The sequence below is a fragment of the Zingiber officinale genome, chromosome 3A (assembly GCF_018446385.1).
Source record: "Zingiber officinale cultivar Zhangliang chromosome 3A, Zo_v1.1, whole genome shotgun sequence".
NCBI lineage: Eukaryota > Viridiplantae > Streptophyta > Magnoliopsida > Zingiberales > Zingiberaceae > Zingiber > Zingiber officinale.
The window spans coordinates 21,334,264-21,353,929 of record NC_055990.1 but is presented as its reverse complement, the minus strand read 5'-3'; the positions used below and the strand labels follow the sequence as shown (position 1 = coordinate 21,353,929).

Sequence of the window (19,666 nt, the reverse complement as noted above, 5' to 3'; positions counted from 1 at the left end):
CGGTCTTTAGATATACTTTCATCCTCTTTTTTCAGTATGAAAAATTGTTCCCGTTGAAGAGGGGAGGACAAACAGTGTTGTATCCCTCGTTTTGAGTCATGAACCTTGCACACAAAGAAGAAAAGGAAAGAAGTCCCAAAACTAGGTCTTAGATTAGTAGTGTGGGAGAAGAAAAAAGATATTAAGACTCGATTGGTGTTGCACAAATTCAGAGTAGTTTGCAACGGGAAAAAATTTCAAAGAGGTAATTGTACCAGTTTTGATTATATCGAAAAATCTCAAAAATTGAAAGAGAAAGGAAAGAAATTAAAAGTCACCCCCTTGCCTGATTGGTGGTTGCACCAATTCAGAGCGGTACATGCTCTGATACCACTTGTAGGACAGGAAAGACGCTAGAGGGGGGGGGGTGAATAGCGTTTGTCGAAAAATCGCAACTAAAAATAGGTACGCAGCGAAGAATAAAAAATAATGCTAACAAAATCAAGTTTTACTTGGTTCGGAGTCTTCAATGACTCCTACTCCAACAATCACACTCGTTGAGTGCTTTCGTTGGGGAATCCATTAATAGCTCGAATGATTACAAAAGTTAAGTACAATAATTAACAAACAATGTTACTAACAACAAAGAAAGTAAGAAAATCTTGATCGTCGATTGTCGGAGGAGCGTTACAGCGTCGCAGAAGATTTTTCGGAGCACCGAGCAAGACTGAAAGTCATAGTAGTTGTTGTTCTGAAGCTCATGGTTGAAGGCCTTTATATAGGCTAATTCCGGATGTCTGGAACCCCTTCGGGCGGTTAGACTACGTGGCTCAACTAGTCGACTCCCTCCACATCAGCTTTTAGATGAATTTTTGGGTCTGGGTACCTGGATTGACTCTGGGCGCTTGGACCGCCCGGGTGCCACAGTACTCACCCGGGCGAGCCTGGTCCAGGCGCCCGGATCCCTTCCGGGCACCCAAACTATCCTTTTCTTTACCAGCTTTTTCCTTGCAAAAAGGTTAGTCCAGACAATAGAAAATATATTTACCCTGCAAAACAGAGTTAACACAATATAATAAAATAATAGTAATAATTAGATTCTGTCTCATCGAGACTAGGATCTAGTTAAGGTCTTAACTTAGATTTTTCAAATGGACCTAAACTGGACCGACGCCTATAGTTCCCTCAACGGGGAGCACGTCTTCACTGAATCTCTCATCTAGTTGCTTACTTCTACTTACTAACTGTAGTCGCTTAACTTGCCTTTGACCCATCTGGTCTTCCCACTAGTTGTCAGGTCCACAGACCCAATTGGATTTCGGCTGGTTGTCAGGTCTTGCGGACCCAACCGGACTTCTAGCTAGATATCGGGTCTTGTAGACTTATTTGGACTTCGCACCAGCTATCGGGTCCCGTGGACCTAGCTGGATTTCAACCTAGTGTCAGGTCCTTCAGATCAGTTAACTCCTGCACATTTGGTAGAAATGTTAGACAAACATGACATCAAACTTTAACCTATTTGTCATATATCAAAATCAGATTATTAGTGCAACTTGCACAAACAGTAAATTCCTCTTTTTCTTCTTTTTTATTTTTTCTCAGGTCTATTATGGGAGATCAGGCCCAACATAGACCTAATATGGGGAGATATTAGGCTCAACAGAAAGGAAAAAAGAAGAAAAAAAAGAATTTATTTTTTTTCAAAACCTCTGTACCACCCTTAGGAAAGTCAAAAATAGTAATGGAGAGCATGTTTGGACTCTTTGCAATTATAGAAATTTACAGGACATAAAATGGTTGCAATCTGAGGTGTCTAGGTTGATAAATGGATTTTAAGCAAAATCCATTAATCGACCTAGAGACCTCATATTGCAACTATTTCTAGTCACGTGGATTTTTAAAATTGCAAGGAGTCTAAATATGTTCTCTATTATTATTTTTAGCTTTCCTAGGGGTGGTCCAGAAGTTTTGAAAAAATAAATTCTTTTTTCTTCTTCTTTTTTATTAGTTTTTCTCAAGCTTGTTATTGGAGATCAGACCCAACAGAAAGTAAACAGAAGGAAAAAAGAGAATTTGTATTTTTTTTTTCCAAAATTTTTGAATCACCATTAGGAATGTTGAAAATAGTAATAGAGAGCATATTTAGGATCGAAACTCACTGATCGACCTAGAGATCTTAGATTGCAACCATTTCAGGTCTTTCGAATTTCTAAAATTATAAAGAGTCCAAATATACTCTCCACTGTTATTTTCAATTTTCCTAGTGGTTAACCAGAGGTTTTGAAAAAACTAAATCTTTTTTTTTTCCTTTTTTTTTTATGGTTCAACCTGTTATCTCCCCATATCAGGCTCAATGTGGGTCTGATCTCCCATAAAAGCCATGAGAAAAAATAAAAAGGAAGAAAAAAGGATTTTTTTAAAAAAAACCTCTGGTTCACCATTATGAAAGCCAAAAATAACAATATAGAGCATATTTGGACTTTTTGTAATTTTAGAAATCCACAGAACCTAAAATGATTGCAATCTGAGGTCTCTAGGTCGATAAGTGAGTTTCGGTCAAAATTCACTGATCGACCTAAATACTCAGATTGTAACCATTAATTTTAGGTTTTATAGATTTTCTAAAAGTACAAGGAGTCCAAATATATTTTCCATTACTATTTTTGACTTTCCTAGGGCAGGTCTAGAGGTTTAAAAAAAATAATTTTTTTTTCCTTTCTGTTAGGCCTGATATCTCCTCATATCAGGCTCAGTGTGAGTTTGATCTCCCATAACTTGTCTGAGAAAAAAAGTAAAAAAATAATTTTTTTTTTGTCAAAACATTTGAACCACCACTAGGAATATCGAAAATAGTAATGAAGAGTATATTTTGATTCCTTATAATTTTAAAAAAACCACAGGACCTAAAATGGTTACAATCTGAGATCCCTATCGATTAGTGGATTTCGGTCGAAACCCCACTTATCGACTTAAGGACCTCAGATTATAATCATTTCAGGTCCTGTGAATTTCTAAAATTGAAAGGAAGTCTAAATATAGTCTCTATTATTATTTTTTGGCTTCATGTACTTTAGTAGTGGTCTAGATGTTTTGAAAAAAAATTAATTTATATTGAATAAAATTTAATAGGTGAGAGAAAAGAAAAAAATAAAAAAGAGATTTGATTTCTTTATATGAGTGGAGCGAGAGGTTGCATGTAGATATAATTATCATGAGGGGTAAAATATTAGTGCACCCTTTGGTATTTATCAAAGTGTGATACTCTTTTGGTTAAATCAAAAAGTTAGATGCTCCTTCTAGTAAATTATCATAGTTTATTTGGTCGGACAGTGATTAGGCCCTTCAACGAATAAGGGATTGTTCGAATTTCAACTGTAACATATTATAAAAGATTTTCTCTCTAATAAGAATTATTAGAAGTAGACTTATGGACAGATCTTCTCAAAATTAGTTGGATCTAAGAATCAGACACATGGTGCCTATTAAAAATATATATATATATATATATATATATATATATATTTTATAATAGTTTAGTTTATTTTTTATTAAATAATTCAAATGTGGTGCATCAAAGTAAATGATTTTTAATTCATATTAATTTTAAATTTCAGTTTATTTACACTCGAAAGTCAATTTTTTAAATATTTATCTATTTAAAATTTAACAATTTAATTGTTGAGCGGGCAAAAAGTCATTGGTATTTTGGTGGTTCGATTCAAGTGAGCGTGGAGCGGTTCAACCTTAAACATGGTGCCGGCTAAAACCGAAAGGGCATGTTTGACTACACCATTAATATTAAGGGAAAAAGGGGCAAAATAAAAAGTAGGGGCATTTCGAAAAGACTGAAATGTAGAGAGTAAAGTGAAATTTACTGGAACTTTTTATTATGGGCACTCAGTGCGGCGCTAGATAAGCCTCCCTCCGCCGTGAGCCACCGCCTCCTCCTCCTCCTCCTCCACCTCTCTCTCTTTCTCTCTCTCTTTCTCTCTTTGCTTCGTCATCTTTGTAAAGTTGCAGGTGGTAGTTTGTTTCTACTTCGAAACAAGTCGGATTCGTATGGCTTCTTCCACCGCAACTTTGTTCCTCCTGCCTCCAGCAATCTACGACCTCCGCCAGCGAGCCAAACCTAAGGCCGCGCCGCCTTCTTCTGCTCTGAGATGGAACCCTTTGTTCCTCAGTTGCAATCGCCTCCCGAAATGTCGGTTCTTCCCCCCTCCGGCCCAAGATAATCTTGGTATAGTTTCGTCGTGTTCTTCCTCTTCCGATGGGGTGGCAGAGGGCGAGGAAATACAGCGGCAAAAACCAAAATCTGGCGGCGGCGTTTCCTCCTTGAGTTCGCTTCTTGAAGCCTTCAGTGCTCCCAGTGGTCCGCCGCTGGTTGCCGTCTTATTGGGTGTCTTTTTGATTGCTGCCAGTCCCTGCGCCGCCCTTTTGTCCGCCGCATCCTCCTTCCCATGCCATCTCTCCTATTCTTCTTGGTGTCACACGGTGCTCTCCTCTTTTCACATCAGTTCTACTCAACTTGAAAATGGCCTCGATAACTTCGTTCTTTCTCTTCTGCTGATGGGTTCTGCAGCCGTGACGTTGGTCGCTGGCTTCTTCTCAGATAAACCTAAGCTTCAGGTTGGTATTTGATAATTAGCTAATGTTTGGTATCTTACGAAATCTCTGAGACAATTTCAGCTTTCCCTTGTATCTTCCAACTTGTGTCACACATATTTCAGGCTCATAGTTAATTCTGCATTCATAACATACTTGTGCAATTACTCTACTAAGCTTCATAGTCAGTCGTCATCTTTTCGCTAGAAACTCTGAAGATATTATTTTCTTATCCTTTTCTCAAAGGATAACTGCTTGTCAATCACCATCTTCTTGTTTATCAAAATTGGTAGATTGATTACCTGTTTATATCCTTACACTCTTTTGCACCTGAGTACCAGCTTTAGTTTCCTTTAATATATTGAGATATAATTGAAAAGGCTGCAAATTTTGACTTCACTCCCATTACTGATGATCGGTATCCTTTTTTTCTTTTTTTTTTCGTATGTGAGAATTTCAGGAGAATTTGTTTATCTTCAGCTAAGCAATTACTGATACTTGTCATCATATTTTTATAGGTGAGCACGCCTGATTCATTTGCACTTGCTCTTTATTGGTCATTTGAGAATGAAGATAAAGCCATCCTAGAGGAATCGAGGAGTGCGCGAACAGGTAAACCTGGATTTGTGACTCTAGCAACTTCTTAGATTTGTAGACTCAACATTTATATCTTTTATCTTCTGGAAGGAATCTTTTCCACACTCATTCGAGTTTGATTAAGGGTATCCTGTCTTGACGGGTTCATGATATTTGTGCTTTTCTATACTGCGGTAGATGTCATATTCTACTTATCTAGCTTTCTATACTATGTTAGATGTCTTGCAATTAGATTGATATAGAAGTAGTAAATCATAGTTCACGAAAACTCACCCTTTTCTCATCTGGTATTTGTCTACAGATTATTTTGCTTCCCAAACTTTCTTCAAAAATCAGGGAGATGCACTTGGAATTTCATCCCTTAAGGGGAGAAAGTTCGTTATGAAGTGGAACAATCAACATGCCAAAAGACAGATCCTTCAAAGCCTTTCTCTTGATGATATACGTAGGCGTTTCATGACGGCAGTTGCTACTACCAGCCCACGATGTCTTATTCCTTCTGACTGTGATGCCAAGATAGTACTTGTTTCCGACTCGGATGCTCAAGAGGTTCAAGTTGAATCAACAAATGATGAGGATGAAATTGATGAGAGAGAAAGATTGAGAAGGGCAAGGATTTCTAAAGCAAATAAGGGGAATGTCCCATGGAACAAGGGAAAAAAACACAGTGCAGGTACAGTACTGAAGTTCACTGACCTTACTTTGCATGTTTTATGAAATTCATCTTTCTCATCTTCATATTCATAAACATCCTTTCAGAAACACTTCGGCGCATCCGAGAGGGGACCAAATTAGCAATGCAGAACCCAAAGGTGACGTCATGTAAGAACTAGCAATGATGCAAAAGTATTCTCAAACAGTTGTTAGAAAATCTAATCAGATTTATCATCTATTTAGTAAATGGCAACCCGATGAATTCAAAATCCACATATTTAGGAAAAAGTCAGTTCTCAGTTAATTGTGCATATCCTATTAAGTTTATTGTTTCTCTCTAACTATTTATTGATTTTTCCCATTCTATTGAAAGTGGATCAGCTTGCTAGATCTGCTTTTCATTCTTTTGACAAACTCGCCTTGAAGATTCATAAAATCCTTCCATTTCATATCTGAGCTATCTGGAGTCATTGATAACTTCCTTTTTCCCTCTTTCTTCAATGACTTGACAGATTCTGGAGATTCTAGAATCAAACCTTTTTTTGCTTCTGGAATGTTTAGTTTATTGCTTTATTTCTATTGTAGGCAAAGCATGCAATTAGATGATTCTGAATTCATCATCATCTCATGTGTATCTTGATTGGGGTGCAGGTTAAAATGAAATTAACAACTTTGGGGCATGCTCAAAGGTTTGTTGGATTCTATGCCCTAAGATTTCTTTTATGAAAGATCCATGGATTCCATATCTATGTTTTAATTGTCTTTTCCTTGGGAAACCTAAAGATTTACAAGTCAAATTCAGTGGCATAATTCGTATGCAAAAGTTTCATTGCTAAGCAAAATTCACCAAGTTTGTAGTATCTTAAAATTGTTCTCAGTACTTTTCCCCCCTTTTTTTTGTATTTTTTTAGTGAGGAAACGAGAGCGAAGATTGGTGCAGGAGTGCGTGAGGGTTGGCGTAGAAGACGACAAAGGCTGTCAGTGCAGGATGGTTGCTTTTTTGAATGGAAGAACATTATAGCTGAATCTGCTAGAAAGGGTTCTGCTGGTGAATACAAGCTGCAATGGGATTCATTTAATACGCAGGAAAGACAACTAAAGCAGGAGTGGTTGGAGAGCATCGAGAAGAGGAAACAAATGCCTAAACCCAAAGGGAACAGTCGAGCACCAAAATCGCTTGAGCAGCGTAGAAAGATTTCAGAAGCAATCTTGGCCAAATGGACTGATCAAGTAAGTCGAGGCTTTCCTCGGGTGTATATGAACTGGTTTCTCTTCAGAGGATGTCATGCAATAAAATTCATTTTAAAAATATATTTTATTGCCTGTTTTAGCTTTTTGTTTGTTCCCTTATCGATACAATTTGTCCTTCAGAAACATCTTGTTGCAATAGTTTCATGGGTAGTAGCAAAATTTGTTTTTCCATTCTATTCTTCTTCTTTGCTCTATGAGAACTTAAAGGTACTTTTTTTTTTCTATTCAAGGAATATCGAGCTCGAGTTTGCAGTGCGTTGAACAAGTATCATTCCACGTCTAATCCAAGAGAAAGAAATCAAAGAAAACCTAGTAGCACACCTCGTACGAGTGACACAGTGCCAAAGAAAACCACAAAATCCAATAGCATCACAAAAGTGAACATAAGCCCTAAGCAAGTAGGGTCAAAGACAAGAAAGAACTCCACTCCTTCATACAAAGACCCTATGGCAAGTTATAAATTCAAAATTCTAAAGAAAATAAAGGAGCAGCGAACAGCAAAGGAAGCAAAAGATGCCACTGAAAAGGCAAAGTAAGTTGGTGTTGACTTCTAACTCAATTAAGCTACCATTTCAATTCCAGTGATACGTGCAGTCTAAATATTCAATTTATTGAAGTTCGAGTAAATCATTTAGTTTTAACTCTGAATTGGCTTCATTACTTATGTTAACCATCTACATTTTTGGTCTTCAGGCTGCTAATTGCTGAAGCTGAGAAGGTTGCAAAAACCCTTGAGATGGCTGCGCCGAAGAGTTCACTTGCACAGGCTTCACTTATGGAAACCAGAATGCTCATTGCCGAGGCAAGACGATCCATTGAGATCATAGAGGCTGGAACATTGACAATGCAGGAGTTTAGAGATGAAAAATCTTTAGACTCCAGTGGAAAATTAAATCATTTCCAGTCCAGTTCAGGGCTACCGAACACTGAAAAATTAGATCAAAGGCCTGTAAATGGTTTCCATCATCCAATCTCCACTGAAACTCGCCCAAAATATATGAATTTCAACAAGTTATCATCGGAAACTGCAGTGAATGGTTGGACACCGTCAATGGCAACCCAAAACACAGAATACATGGAAGTTGGTTTGACTTTGGACACTGAAAGTGTGGCCAAGGGAGTAGAAAACAGCAACGGCTCATTTATCAGTAGGTCAAAAAAATATGAAGCAGATCCTTCAAAAGGGGATAGTGAAGCACCAGGAGTGGAAACTAGTCTACCTACCAGCACATTTCCTGTGAAATCTAAGAAGAGATGGTTTCACGGAAGACTAGTTGAAGTTGAAGAAGATGGGGTTACAGAGCATAATAGAATAGGAAAGAACAAATAGAGATTTTGTCCATGAGAGTGTTTCATACTGATATTTGATGTCTGAAAGCTCAGTTCTTTGTAAATTTTGGCTGCGCAAGCTCTGGATTAGTGACCTTGGTCACAGTGATCATTACTGAACTTCAAAGGATGAGCCAATAGAAAACAGTCTTCGATTTTTTCAGCTAATTTCATCATGGGGGAAGTATGCTTGCAGGATCATTGGTTCCAGGACTCATGATCAGTAACTTCTGATACATATATTTGTGCATTTATCTAGATGTTGTAGAACAAGTTTCGACCTTGAGAAGAATGTTTTATGTATCCAGACTATAGTTCTGCAATTTTGCTGAGTTAGAGTAAATTCTCTAACGACCAACAACAGCACTGTTATAAAAATTCGATCCATCGGTCGCACATTATTGTTAGCATGTTTTTGGTAAATATGGTTGTGAAGTGATACATAACTTTAAAGGTTCATTGAAATTATGCTTAATAGTTGGCTTTTGTGAAGGAATTAGGAGCAAATCCAAGGTGAGAAAGATTTGTATGGTTCTTCTATATTTTTCTGTTTCCTTTAGTAAGAATAGAAAAGGGAAGGATCCTATTTATTTACGATGGAGCTTGAGTAAAAAAATTATTTTTAAATTTTTTATTAATATTTCAATTTTACTTTCTTTAAAGAAAATGATGAAAATCAAAGTTGTCATTTCCTTCTACCAAAAGAGTTTTTCTATAAATTTCTTCCATTTTCTGTCAGTTTATTTAGCTATTTCTCTATCTTATTTCTTCACAGGATTTTATTTTTACATAATAAAAGCATATTTTATATTTTTTATTATAAAATATTAAGATAGAAATGGAAAAGAACGCCCCTTTTACATATAATATCTTTTTAAAATAATATATTACTTATATTTCTATGCCTAAAAAACTTTTCACATTCTACTTAGGCGTTTAATATACAATAACAGTCAAATTTGTGGGTTATGTCGATAATTTTAAAATTCAGAAGAGTATTTTGAAAAAAGTAGGTGAAATTTAGGCAATGAGAATTTCCAATTAGGCCTATTTTTGAAATCTAAGCGGCATTAAACCCCCAACGTACGCGCAGGAAATCTGGACGGTCCATCGTTGCTTCATCTGCTTTACGATTCGTAATCTGAATGGTCGAACTTCGCCAAGAAGGACCAAAGCCCTTTTCTGTCTCCTTTCGCCTTCTTCCCTCACGAGTCCCTTCTCGCCATGGCGAGGACGAAGCACACCGCAAAAAGAGGCCTCTCTCGCCCCCATCGGAAGCGCTTCCAGTTCACCGGGTCTCCCAGTGCCCGGCGGAAAGCAGCAGGTCTTCCAGTTCACCATTTCTTCTGTCTTTTCGCTGACTTCGTTTACCTTCTCACATCTCTCGTCGCTTGCTCTTGCTGTTCATAACTAAAGCTACCTCGGCCGCGACCCCGTCTCGTACCGTTCCTGTGTGCTTCTGACTTCTCTTTCGTTCTTTTTCTGTTTTTAGCGTTTCTTTCACTGACTAGGTTTGTGGATTTTGCACCCACAGAGTGACACCGGGGCCAGTTCGGAGGATGCGCATCAAGGTTTTCACTTTTCCTGCATCGTGTGCTTAATTAGATGTGAGAGTTATCCATTTTGTTTTCCTTCGGCGTTCACCCTGAAAACGGAATACTTTTCATTAAATATGAATGGAGTTAGGAACGCAGAGGCAGACTGAAAAGCGGAGTCGCCGATCTAGGCCTGGAGTAGTAGCCTTACGTGAGATTAGGAGGCTTCAGAAGTTGACGAAGCTGCTGATTCCTTTTGCTCCATTTGCCAGACTTGTGAGTGTCATCATAATGTATCTAGGCGATAGTTATTAGCTGTTCTTTTGAGTATTTGTGATTCAGGTTCAATAAGGCTGTTGAGATTTGCTTCTCATGATGTCTGTTGTTGTATATAGATTAGGGAGATCACTGGTTTTTATAGTAGGGAAGTAACTCGGTGGACCCCTGATGCTTTGCTTGCGCTTCAAGAGGTATGTGCTTTAGATTTTTCACTTGTTTCATCTAATTTGTCCTGAGATATTTGGTCATCTTTTGTAAATATTTTTGCTTGAACTGATTGTTAGATAATTAATTATTATAAATGTGGATTTGCTTCTTATTTGTCCTAATATATTTAGTCAAATTTTGTTGATATTTTTGCGTTAATTGATTGATAGTTTTTTTTTAAAAAAAAAAGCAGCTCAGTGCATGAAGCTCCTCCTCAAATTTGCATTTACTTCGTGATCTGTCGAATAACTTAATCAAACAAGGCATACAAAATTTTCCATGTATATTACTCTGAACTGAACCTACTTGTACTTGGCTGAAGCCTGGGTTAACAAACATGCATTTGAATTGATTACCATCCAATTGGAGTTACCGTAACCTAATAGGATAGTTAGGGAAATTGCAGTGTACTCTTATTGCTTATTATGTGGAACATTGTGATGAACTCATTCTATTCTTGAAGTGATACTTCTTATTTCGTTATGGTATTATTCACTCTCTGTTTTCTTTTCTCATGAAGTGTCATCTAATGGGTGCCAAATGTACCAGATTTAGCTAACCATGAGTGATTTAGCACCTTATATTCTTTGATTTTTGCTTGGACTTGTTCTTTAAGCCACATTCAAACCCCTGTTGGTTTATATTATCTATTGCTAGTTTCATTTTTTTTAAAAAATAATTAGAGGCTCTATTTTTATCTTACCTTATTTGCTAGTTAGATAATGTATTTCAGTTTCCAGTTCTTTCACATTTGCATTGTAAATTTAAGGTAATATCTACATTCTTTTGGGACAAAACATTTTGAAAATGTGTCCGATAGCAGTTTCACACGAAAATATATACATTTGAGATAATATAGCTTAATTTTGTCATGTTTAGAGAGATCAATTGTCCTTGGCATAAATAATTATTTATTTTTATTTTAGCTTAGACATTTTTCCCAAACAAAGACATGAGCAAATATATGCGACCATTTATTATGCAACTACAGTCCTTTGTTTTCTTATTTCACCATTTGAAAAGTTAATTTTATTAAATTGTTATAAAAACTTTCTCTATGATATATGCTTTGCTTACTTGTCATTGAAGTTTTTGTAGGCAGCAGAATGCCACTTGCAAGCAATGTTTGAGGATGCATATCTATGCTCAATACATGCAAAGCGTGTTACTCTTAGTAAGTCATATTAGCGTGTATTTTAGACCTTTTCATCTCATTTTCAGTAGATAAGATGAAGTTAACTACAAGATATTAAAGAGAGGATGTAGGTGGTCATTAGGCATCTGCTACTGCAGTGGGCAAAACTTGGTGTAGAGTCAATAGGAGGTTGGCCTGATGCTCTGGTGGTTGGTTTGTTTGCATTTGGGACTAGAGGACTTGTGTGGAGGTATTGCATGTAGCCAATAATGGAGGAGTCTCTGCATGTGTAGAGCATCATGCATACTACATTGAACGAGTGTCAGTGCATGTGGAGTTGCCACAGTGATAGTGCATCTGTGAGTGTAGTTTCAGCATTGTGGTGGTCGTCAATGTTGAGTATGGTGGTGTCGGGAAAGAAAAAATGTTTAATTTCATCACAACAAAGAATTATCCTTCCAACTGTTGGGCATTTTCCCCATCATTGAAACACATTTTCACTAGTGAACCAAAGTTGTCGCCTAGGTTGGCTGCCTATCCCACATCGCTCCTGTACAAGGATTGTATACCCTATAGGTGAAGTGGGATCTCAAATAAACATATCAGCTGCCTAGGCCACTTTTCACACCATGATTGTTTATTTATAGAAATGAAAATTGTAACTTTTTTTATAAATGAATTTATATATCATCCTAGCAGGATGTTTCTTTAAACTAGTTTGATTGTTTTGCAAACCCAGAAGATCCGAATGATTTTTATATCATCCAACCAGTTGGCCTTTTCTTAAATTAGTTCTGTTGTTTTTTCAAACACAAGGAACATAGTAGGGGTAAGTCCATTTGGACTTGCCTGTTTTTTTTTCTCTAGAATTCATCATTGCTATTCTCCAAGCAATTTGTTAATATTTTAAGTTATATTGCCAGTAGCTGATCTAGGCTTTAGTTACTCTTTTCAACTCCATAATGGTAATTGTGATTTTGTATGATTGAATTCATGGGATCTCTTGGTTGCTAATCTCTAGAAAAATTTGAAGGTTCCTTCATGGAAAGGATTGCAATTTGTTTTATATACTAACACCTCAAACCAGATCCCATATAAATTTGGTGGCTAAATACAAATGGGGAAATTAATATGAGAATGGATGTTTGACAACCTGTGTTCAGCCTTTTAATAATTTTACAAACCATATAGTCTAAATAAGATTCGATAACTTATTATGTTCACCTTAAAATAGATAAACCTATTTTTTCAGTAGTTTCATGCACCTAAGCCATATAAATCCCCCGGTAGGCCATTACTTTTCATGCTCCAATCTTCTATCTTAAGGTCCTAGTGGTGGCATGTACTCTTAATTCATAGCACCTCCAACAATCACAAGACCAGCTTACTCTCATACCATTCCTAGAAAGTCGTCAATCTGTCAAATGGGAGAGTTGTTTCACTTGTTAAGTCCGACTATTATCGCAATCTACTGAAGTTCTTTTACACAGAGGGAAACTTCTTTGTAAAAATTGACTTTGATGCTTTTTGTAGAGCCAGCATTTTCAGTTCCTTTTGTTAATTTAGGTAACACGAACCAGCTACAAAGTGATAGCATCATAGTATATGATTATTCAATTAGATTGAAACTTTGAGGTTCTCTTCAACTCTCCTTACGATTTTCCTCGTATTTGGTTGCAGTGGTGAAAGACATACAGTTAGCTAGGCGGATAGGAGGAAAGCGACACTGGTGAGAAAGGCTGAAAGGATAAGCCAATCTGACATTGACAGAACCATGTGCTGTTGTTTGAGCCAGCAACACCATTGTCATGTACCTCTTTGAGTCTTTACTCTGAAAATGTTTTCCGATACATTGAAAGTGCAGCTGATGTATATTTTGCAGGAGCCAACTGCATTGAATTGCCATACTGAATCCTCTAATTATCGATTCATTTAATTACGAGATGGTCATTGAACTGTGAAACTTGCTTCAAATACTGCCTAATTATGCTCTCAAGTGAGTTGGCTAACTCATCTCTATTTGGTTTAGCTTTTGCCTCCGATTGAAGTATTGTTTTGGGTCTCTCATTATGTTGCTCATCTTCTATAGGTCAGCGCAAAATGCCAACCAAGTTAGGTTCTCCTTTTCCCTAATTCTTCCCATCTCATATAACCTTCTGTTTGGATGAGGTGTCTGAAGATTCATTAATAGAAAAAGAAGGGAGGGAAGTAAAGTATTTATATTCTCCTTATTTGATAGAGGAAAGGTTCTTTACGTAACATGTATTATCGTATTTAGGAGGATAGTAAGGGTAATAAAAGTTAAATATATAAAATTACTCATTTTTGTTAAAGACTTGCGCGTTAAGAATCTTGTAGATATTTATTGGTTAAAACTTATGCATTTAAACATTTATAGTTCATTTGTCAAAGTCGGCGTCAGTGTCAAAGTCGGTGTCGGTATCGATGTCGACGTTGAAGTTAGTGTCATCGTCAAAGTCGGTGTCGACATCAAAGTCGGCGTCAACGTCAATGTCAACGAAGTGCGAGCATCGGACGGTGCGAGTCGAGCGGTGATAGTTTTTTTCGTCGTGACGCAAATAATACCTAAAATAATAATTTTTAGAATTAATATAATAAAACAGGGATAAAATTAAAATATTTTTTTTTTTAATTTTCTTTACCCTTTCTTACATCCGAAATCGGGGTGCAAAAAATTCTTTCATTTCATGGATAAGGAAGGTTAAAACTTAATTTTCCTTACATTTTCTTTTCGTAGCTCGCTTCCTCTCAAATAGGATTTCAAATTTTTCTTTCCCTTTTTACCCATCTCTCTCTTTTTCTCACCTTCTTCCAAACAAACAGTGCATAAATAGGGCAGCTCAAGGGGTTAGTTTCAAAGATATTTGGTATAGTTGATTCATTATCTATTATTTAGAGTTTAAGAAAAAGCTATGAGACATGATAAGGTGTTTTATTTTAATTTATTCTAAAATGTATTTTTTATTAAACTTATTTAATAATATTATAACAGTTTTAATTAAAACTGTTTAATATTAGTGAAAATTATATCGGTTAAAATTATTTTTATACTGATTAAAAACATTCTAACGTGAGTTAAAATTACAACATTGATTAAAATTGCTGGAAGTGAATTTAAATCATTTTACGTTATTGACAATAATATTATTTTGATTTCAAGTAAACGGTCCAATTGGCTTGGATATATTTTTAGATTTTTTTTCTCTCCCAGTAAATAAGACAAAAATAAAATAAAATAAATAAAAAAGGTATTTGATTGGAATAAGGATTTTTCTCGATTTATCAGTCGATCCGGTTCGGGTCGTCGATGGTTCAGTGTTTGGTGTTTTTTTTTTACTTTTTTTAAATTTTATTTTAGTCCTTATAGAAGCGACGACCAAAATATATTTTCTCCCTCATTTTCTTTTCTTTTCAATTTTTTTTTTTCGAAATAGAAGCTACAGCAAGAACAACTGAACCACACCCCTCTCTCTCTCTCTCTCTCGCGAAGATCTCGCAACTCTCTCGCTCCGCCATCGCCATTCCGATCTGTCCACTGAATTCGTATCGGGACAGCCAGCCGACGGGGAGATTTCTGAGAGTTCAATGTGAAAGGTGGCCTTCGCCCTGCTCGCTTTTCAAATGGAGACGGTACGTTCCCTTTCGAATCCCTACTCGCCTGTTTCGCTTTCCTCGATTCGCTTTTCGATCTTCGTTGCACCCATTTTTTGATCCGAGGAAAATTGCTTCGTTTGGCCATGCCACTCGTCTACTGCCTTATAGGTTCGTACCCGCGATGTAGGTTTTTCGCTGACTACTATTTGGTCGTTTATTTGCTTAGATCTGGTTTGATGTGTTCTTTATAGTTACTGGAATTCGTTTCCCGGATAATACTGATTGGACCTTGTGATTTTGGGGTTCCATGTACGTAGACGTTCGTTTCTCCAGAACAATGACCGTTGGGTTTTGCCTTTTTTTCATTCTTCTGCAATGATAATGCTCCGAGTTTGTATGTTTTCATTTGGTGGTTGTCAATTTGCCGGACGCCAGTTCGGTAGGATTGATGTTCTGCTTTGCCATACGATCTGAATGTAGGATTAACGTTTGTGCATGTTTTCTTGTGAACTTTAATTTCGAGGATTTGCATAGATTTTTGATCTTTTACACCACTGTACTTGGGATTGTGAGAAGAAGTCTGCAATAGTTGTTGATGATATTTACTGAGTACAATAGTGAGTGGACTGGTGCTTCATGATGCTGACCAGTAGGCAGCTGTAGGAAACTTAACTGGATTGTCTATTCTGGCATTAGTACAATTTAATGGGGCAAGCTATTCATTAATCTATTTAATGGTATTTATGCGAGAGTACTTGACCTGTTTTGTGATTTAATTTCCAAATAATTTGTCATCTACTGTCTTTATGTAAACTTATTGATGAAACTGGTGCCTTTCTGTGAGCTTTGGACTAATCTGTATTGTCTTTTGGTTTTGCAGATTCTGAGACGAATAGGTAGGTGAATTTCTCGTTCAAGTGAAAATAATAAAGCAGCAATAAGAAGGGTTGGAATTCTTTTGCTGTGTTCCTGAGTTCTTTACTCCTTTGTTTTATTACTGCTCAAGTACTTGCTTGTGGGTTTTTAGCCTAAGGATTTGGTCACCGATATCTCTTGCTGAAGAATCTAGTGAATGGGAATACAATGGCAACAGAGAGAGATGGGGGCAATGGTTGCCAGCGTTCCCAGATACAGAGCTTGTCTAGGCAAGGATCACTTTATAATTTGACTCTCAATGAAGTCCAGAACCACATAGGGGAACCTCTTCTTAGCATGAACCTTGATGACCTCCTCAAGACTGTGTTCCCGAGTGAGGGTAATCAGTTATGCGCTGCAGAGGTTGATATGCCAGCTGATCGGCATGCCTCCAGTTCTGGTCTCCGTCGTCAGGGTAGCATGACCATGCCATGGGAGTTGAGCAAAAAGACAGTAGATGAAGTGTGGAGAGACATTCAGCAGGAGCAGAACCAGAAGAAAGTTGAGATCCAGAGATTAGGTCATGAGAAGCAGCCAACACTCGGAGAAATGACGCTAGAGGATTTTCTAGTAAAGGCTGGTGTGGTTGTTGGTGCACTTGACAAAGATGGGCATGAATTGATTGGGGATGTAGATCCAGTGGGGAATATTGATCCATTGCAGGGAACACAGAATTTTACACAAGGAACAGGTTGGTTGCAGCAATTTCAACAGATGGCTGCTATGGATACACAGATGCACGGGCAACAAAGCATTATGGGCACTTACATATCAAACATACCACATCATCAAATTAGTCCTGGAACTATGTTTGAGGCAGTGTTCTCTGAGGGTCAGGTAGATATAGCTTCACCAACACTAGGTGTGTTTTCTGATCCTCAAACACCAGGTAGGAAACGTGGTGCTTCCGAGGACATGGTGGACAAATTTGCTGAAAGGCGACAGAAAAGGATGATCAAAAACCGTGAGTCTGCAGCACGTTCAAGAGCAAGGAAACAGGTTGATAGCTACTTATTATATCATTGAATCTTTCGTAGTTTCCTTCATTATCTTTTATTGCAAGTGAAATTTGGGAATTAAGTATGAAATCGATTATGGTATCATGTCAGGCATACACCAATGAGCTGGAAAACAAAGTTTCTCGCCTAGAAGAAGAGAATGAGAGGTTAAAGAAACAGAAGGTAGACTTGTTCTCATTTATCTTGAGTTGGTTATCTTTCCTTGTTGCAATATCTTAAGATCAGTTATCAGTGGTTGTATGGATATCTGAAGTTTTTCATGATCATATATGTTTTTTTATGGGTGTCCTATCTGTCTTTTTGATGATTTTTTTTAGTGAGGTCATTTAAGAAGTTAATTTCACTTCTGTTGTTAGGAGAGTTACTGGATCGCTAGGGTTAAGTTTTAAATGTTCTTGCAGTAGATCTTGTTAGTTATATAAGACAGATCACGAAGGGGAGCATTGAAGCAATGGTAGAGTTGTTGCTGTGTGATCTAGAGGTCACGGATTTGAGTCTCGGAAATAACCTATTGCAAAGCAGGGTAAAGGAGGGTAAGGCTGCATAATAGACCTTTCCTCGGGACTTCACATTGGCGGGAGCTTTGTACACCGGACTATCCTTTTTTATATAAGACAAAGACCACAAGTCTATTGGATCATTTGAGATTGTAAACAAGTGAAAAATAAACTAACAGAAAAGAGGGCATGAAGAAATTACATTAACAGACTCTTATCAATCAAAGGTTCGTGAAAATGTTGATTTCATTGTGATCCAAAATATCAGAATGAATTTAGTAATTGCTGATTGTGATTTATGGTTGTAAATAATGGATGGTTTTATCAAATTTACTGGTGCGGATAGCTTGGTGCCAGCAGTCTATATCGCACTATCGTAGTCAACATCTGTTCAGGCTGAATCAAGCTCAACCCACTGTCCGTTAATCACTGAAATTTTATAATAAAAGGTAGCTTTAGCCCTTCTTTCTGCTCAGCTCACTTAAGATTTTCGCTTTAGGCTCAATGTTGGTTAAAGGCAGCTTTAACCACTGCAATATTGCTATTAGCACTGGTTCCCAATGCTAATAGCCTGAGGACCACAAGAGACATCTATAATTGGTTTACCTCTGGTTTTCTTCTCATTACCTACCTTGTAAAAAGCTTATCCATGGCCATGTTCTTTTCTTTTCACTTTTCATTAAAAAAAAAATACAGAAAGTACTAGAGACATATACTCCAGGACCACAACTTTTAAGGAAACAACATTCTGCAGCAAGTCCTGTGTTTTTTTTTTGTTTTGTTTTTGCAATGTCTGCTTCTGAAACAATGTAGTTGTTTCGTCAAGAATTATTATCCAACATCATTTGGCAATTACGTCCGTAATTTATTCATTATGTTCTGCCTTATCATCCAATCATACTGTATTTTTTGCTGCATCCACATGTGTGGCTATTGTCCTTGACTGTTGTTTGTATTCATGAATTGCTTCAGGTATGCATCATCTGCTATTCTGTTATTCGCAGCACAGTTAGCTAGAGATGGAAGAAATTGAATGTTCTTCTGAATTTTATTGTGATACCACCTATACAAGATCATCAAACTTCAAAGATATTTGTTGTGAATAACATCAGCATGGATCTTGGATCTTGTGGATATCTGTTGCAAGTTTGATAGAATTAACGGGAAAGATAACATCCATTCGCCAATCTTAAATATTTGATTTTACATTTTTCAAATTTTCAATTTGTTGCAGGAGTTGGACAAGTTGGTGTTCTCCGCACCTCTTCCAGAACCGCGGTATCAGCTTCGTCGAACGAGCTCTGCACCTCTTTGACTCACTTGTACAGTAGATGGTCATGCAGACATTGTAGCTCTAAAGTTTGGAGGCAACCCTAGGTATTGTTCTAGCCCTTTTTTTTTTTTTTATTCTGTAAAGGCTCTGTTCAATTGTTAATGTGCTTGGAGTGAGCCTTTTTTATAAGTTAATTTGTAAATATCGAAACTTAGGGATCTTGCGTCTTCAGTTTTGTCCATTGCCATATATGTAACTAAATCTCTGAACTTAGTAACGTAAAATGTGAGGTCTTTGTAGTGGTAGTAGTTATATTTTCTCTCTCGTCAATGGGACAAGCGTGTGAAGGCCTGCCTACGCGTCCTACATGAAGCCCCTTTGGACATTCGTAGGATCACGTAGGGTTTTAATACTAGCTCTACACGCACGGGGCGCGCTGGACAAAAAGACCTCACGTGAACATAACTTGCAAGGTCAACTCACGTCTATGTGTCCACGTGCACACACATGTATCACGTGAAAAAAAAGTTGCAAATTAACTGAAAAATTCAAAAATATAAATAATTTTGGCGGTGAGTTTAGTTCGAATACTTCTAATCTTGATTCGAGTAATTTGATTTGGAATATTTTAATCTCAAATTAAAAAAAATATCAAATATATTCAAATTATGTTCAAATTTAATAATTTTACTAATCAAATTTTTTTTTAACCAGTTCGAAAAACTCATGAACAAATTTGAATGATTTGCACCCAAATATAGATGCACGTTGTTTACTCG

At 37.0% G+C, this 19,666-nt stretch overlaps 3 protein-coding genes across 7 annotated transcripts; all 3 read left to right on the top strand.

Moving 5' to 3' along the window:
* Positions 1–3,880: 3,880 nt before the first annotated feature.
* On the top strand, positions 3,881–8,877 carry LOC122051375. Its single transcript, XM_042612486.1, has 8 exons — positions 3,881–4,605; positions 5,100–5,193; positions 5,480–5,851; positions 5,938–5,990; positions 6,484–6,521; positions 6,744–7,062; positions 7,314–7,615; positions 7,777–8,877. The coding sequence occupies exons 1-8, from the start codon at positions 4,039–4,041 to the stop codon at positions 8,411–8,413; spliced, it is 2,382 nt and encodes a 793-aa protein (XP_042468420.1). The 5' UTR covers positions 3,881–4,038; the 3' UTR covers positions 8,414–8,877.
* A 694-nt stretch (positions 8,878–9,571) lies between these two features.
* Positions 9,572–13,970, top strand: LOC122051373 (histone H3.3b-like). 2 transcript variants are annotated; one of them, XM_042612485.1, is made up of 9 exons: positions 9,572–9,736; positions 9,829–9,863; positions 9,947–9,983; positions 10,099–10,223; positions 10,343–10,417; positions 11,532–11,607; positions 13,249–13,378; positions 13,451–13,564; positions 13,658–13,970. In XM_042612485.1, exons 1-7 carry the CDS (start codon positions 9,637–9,639, stop codon positions 13,299–13,301), a joined length of 501 nt encoding a protein of 166 aa, XP_042468419.1. In that variant the 5' UTR covers positions 9,572–9,636; the 3' UTR covers positions 13,302–13,378; positions 13,451–13,564; positions 13,658–13,970. The 2 variants fall into 2 exon arrangements, with proteins under 2 accessions (XP_042468419.1, XP_042468418.1); XM_042612484.1 differs by having other exon boundaries at positions 9,573–9,736; positions 13,249–13,564.
* Positions 13,971–15,021: 1,051 nt separating this feature from the next.
* Positions 15,022–19,186, top strand: LOC122051372 (ABSCISIC ACID-INSENSITIVE 5-like protein 2). 4 transcript variants are annotated; one of them, XM_042612481.1, is made up of 5 exons: positions 15,022–15,219; positions 16,064–16,129; positions 16,211–17,097; positions 17,208–17,279; positions 18,849–19,186. In XM_042612481.1, exons 3-5 carry the CDS (start codon positions 16,267–16,269, stop codon positions 18,927–18,929), a joined length of 984 nt encoding a protein of 327 aa, XP_042468415.1. In that variant the 5' UTR covers positions 15,022–15,219; positions 16,064–16,129; positions 16,211–16,266; the 3' UTR covers positions 18,930–19,186. The 4 variants fall into 4 exon arrangements, with proteins under 4 accessions (XP_042468415.1, XP_042468416.1, XP_042468414.1 ...); XM_042612482.1 differs by having other exon boundaries at positions 15,023–15,219; positions 16,064–16,079; XM_042612480.1 differs by having other exon boundaries at positions 15,023–15,219; positions 16,064–17,097.
* The last annotated feature ends 480 nt before the right edge of the window (positions 19,187–19,666 follow it).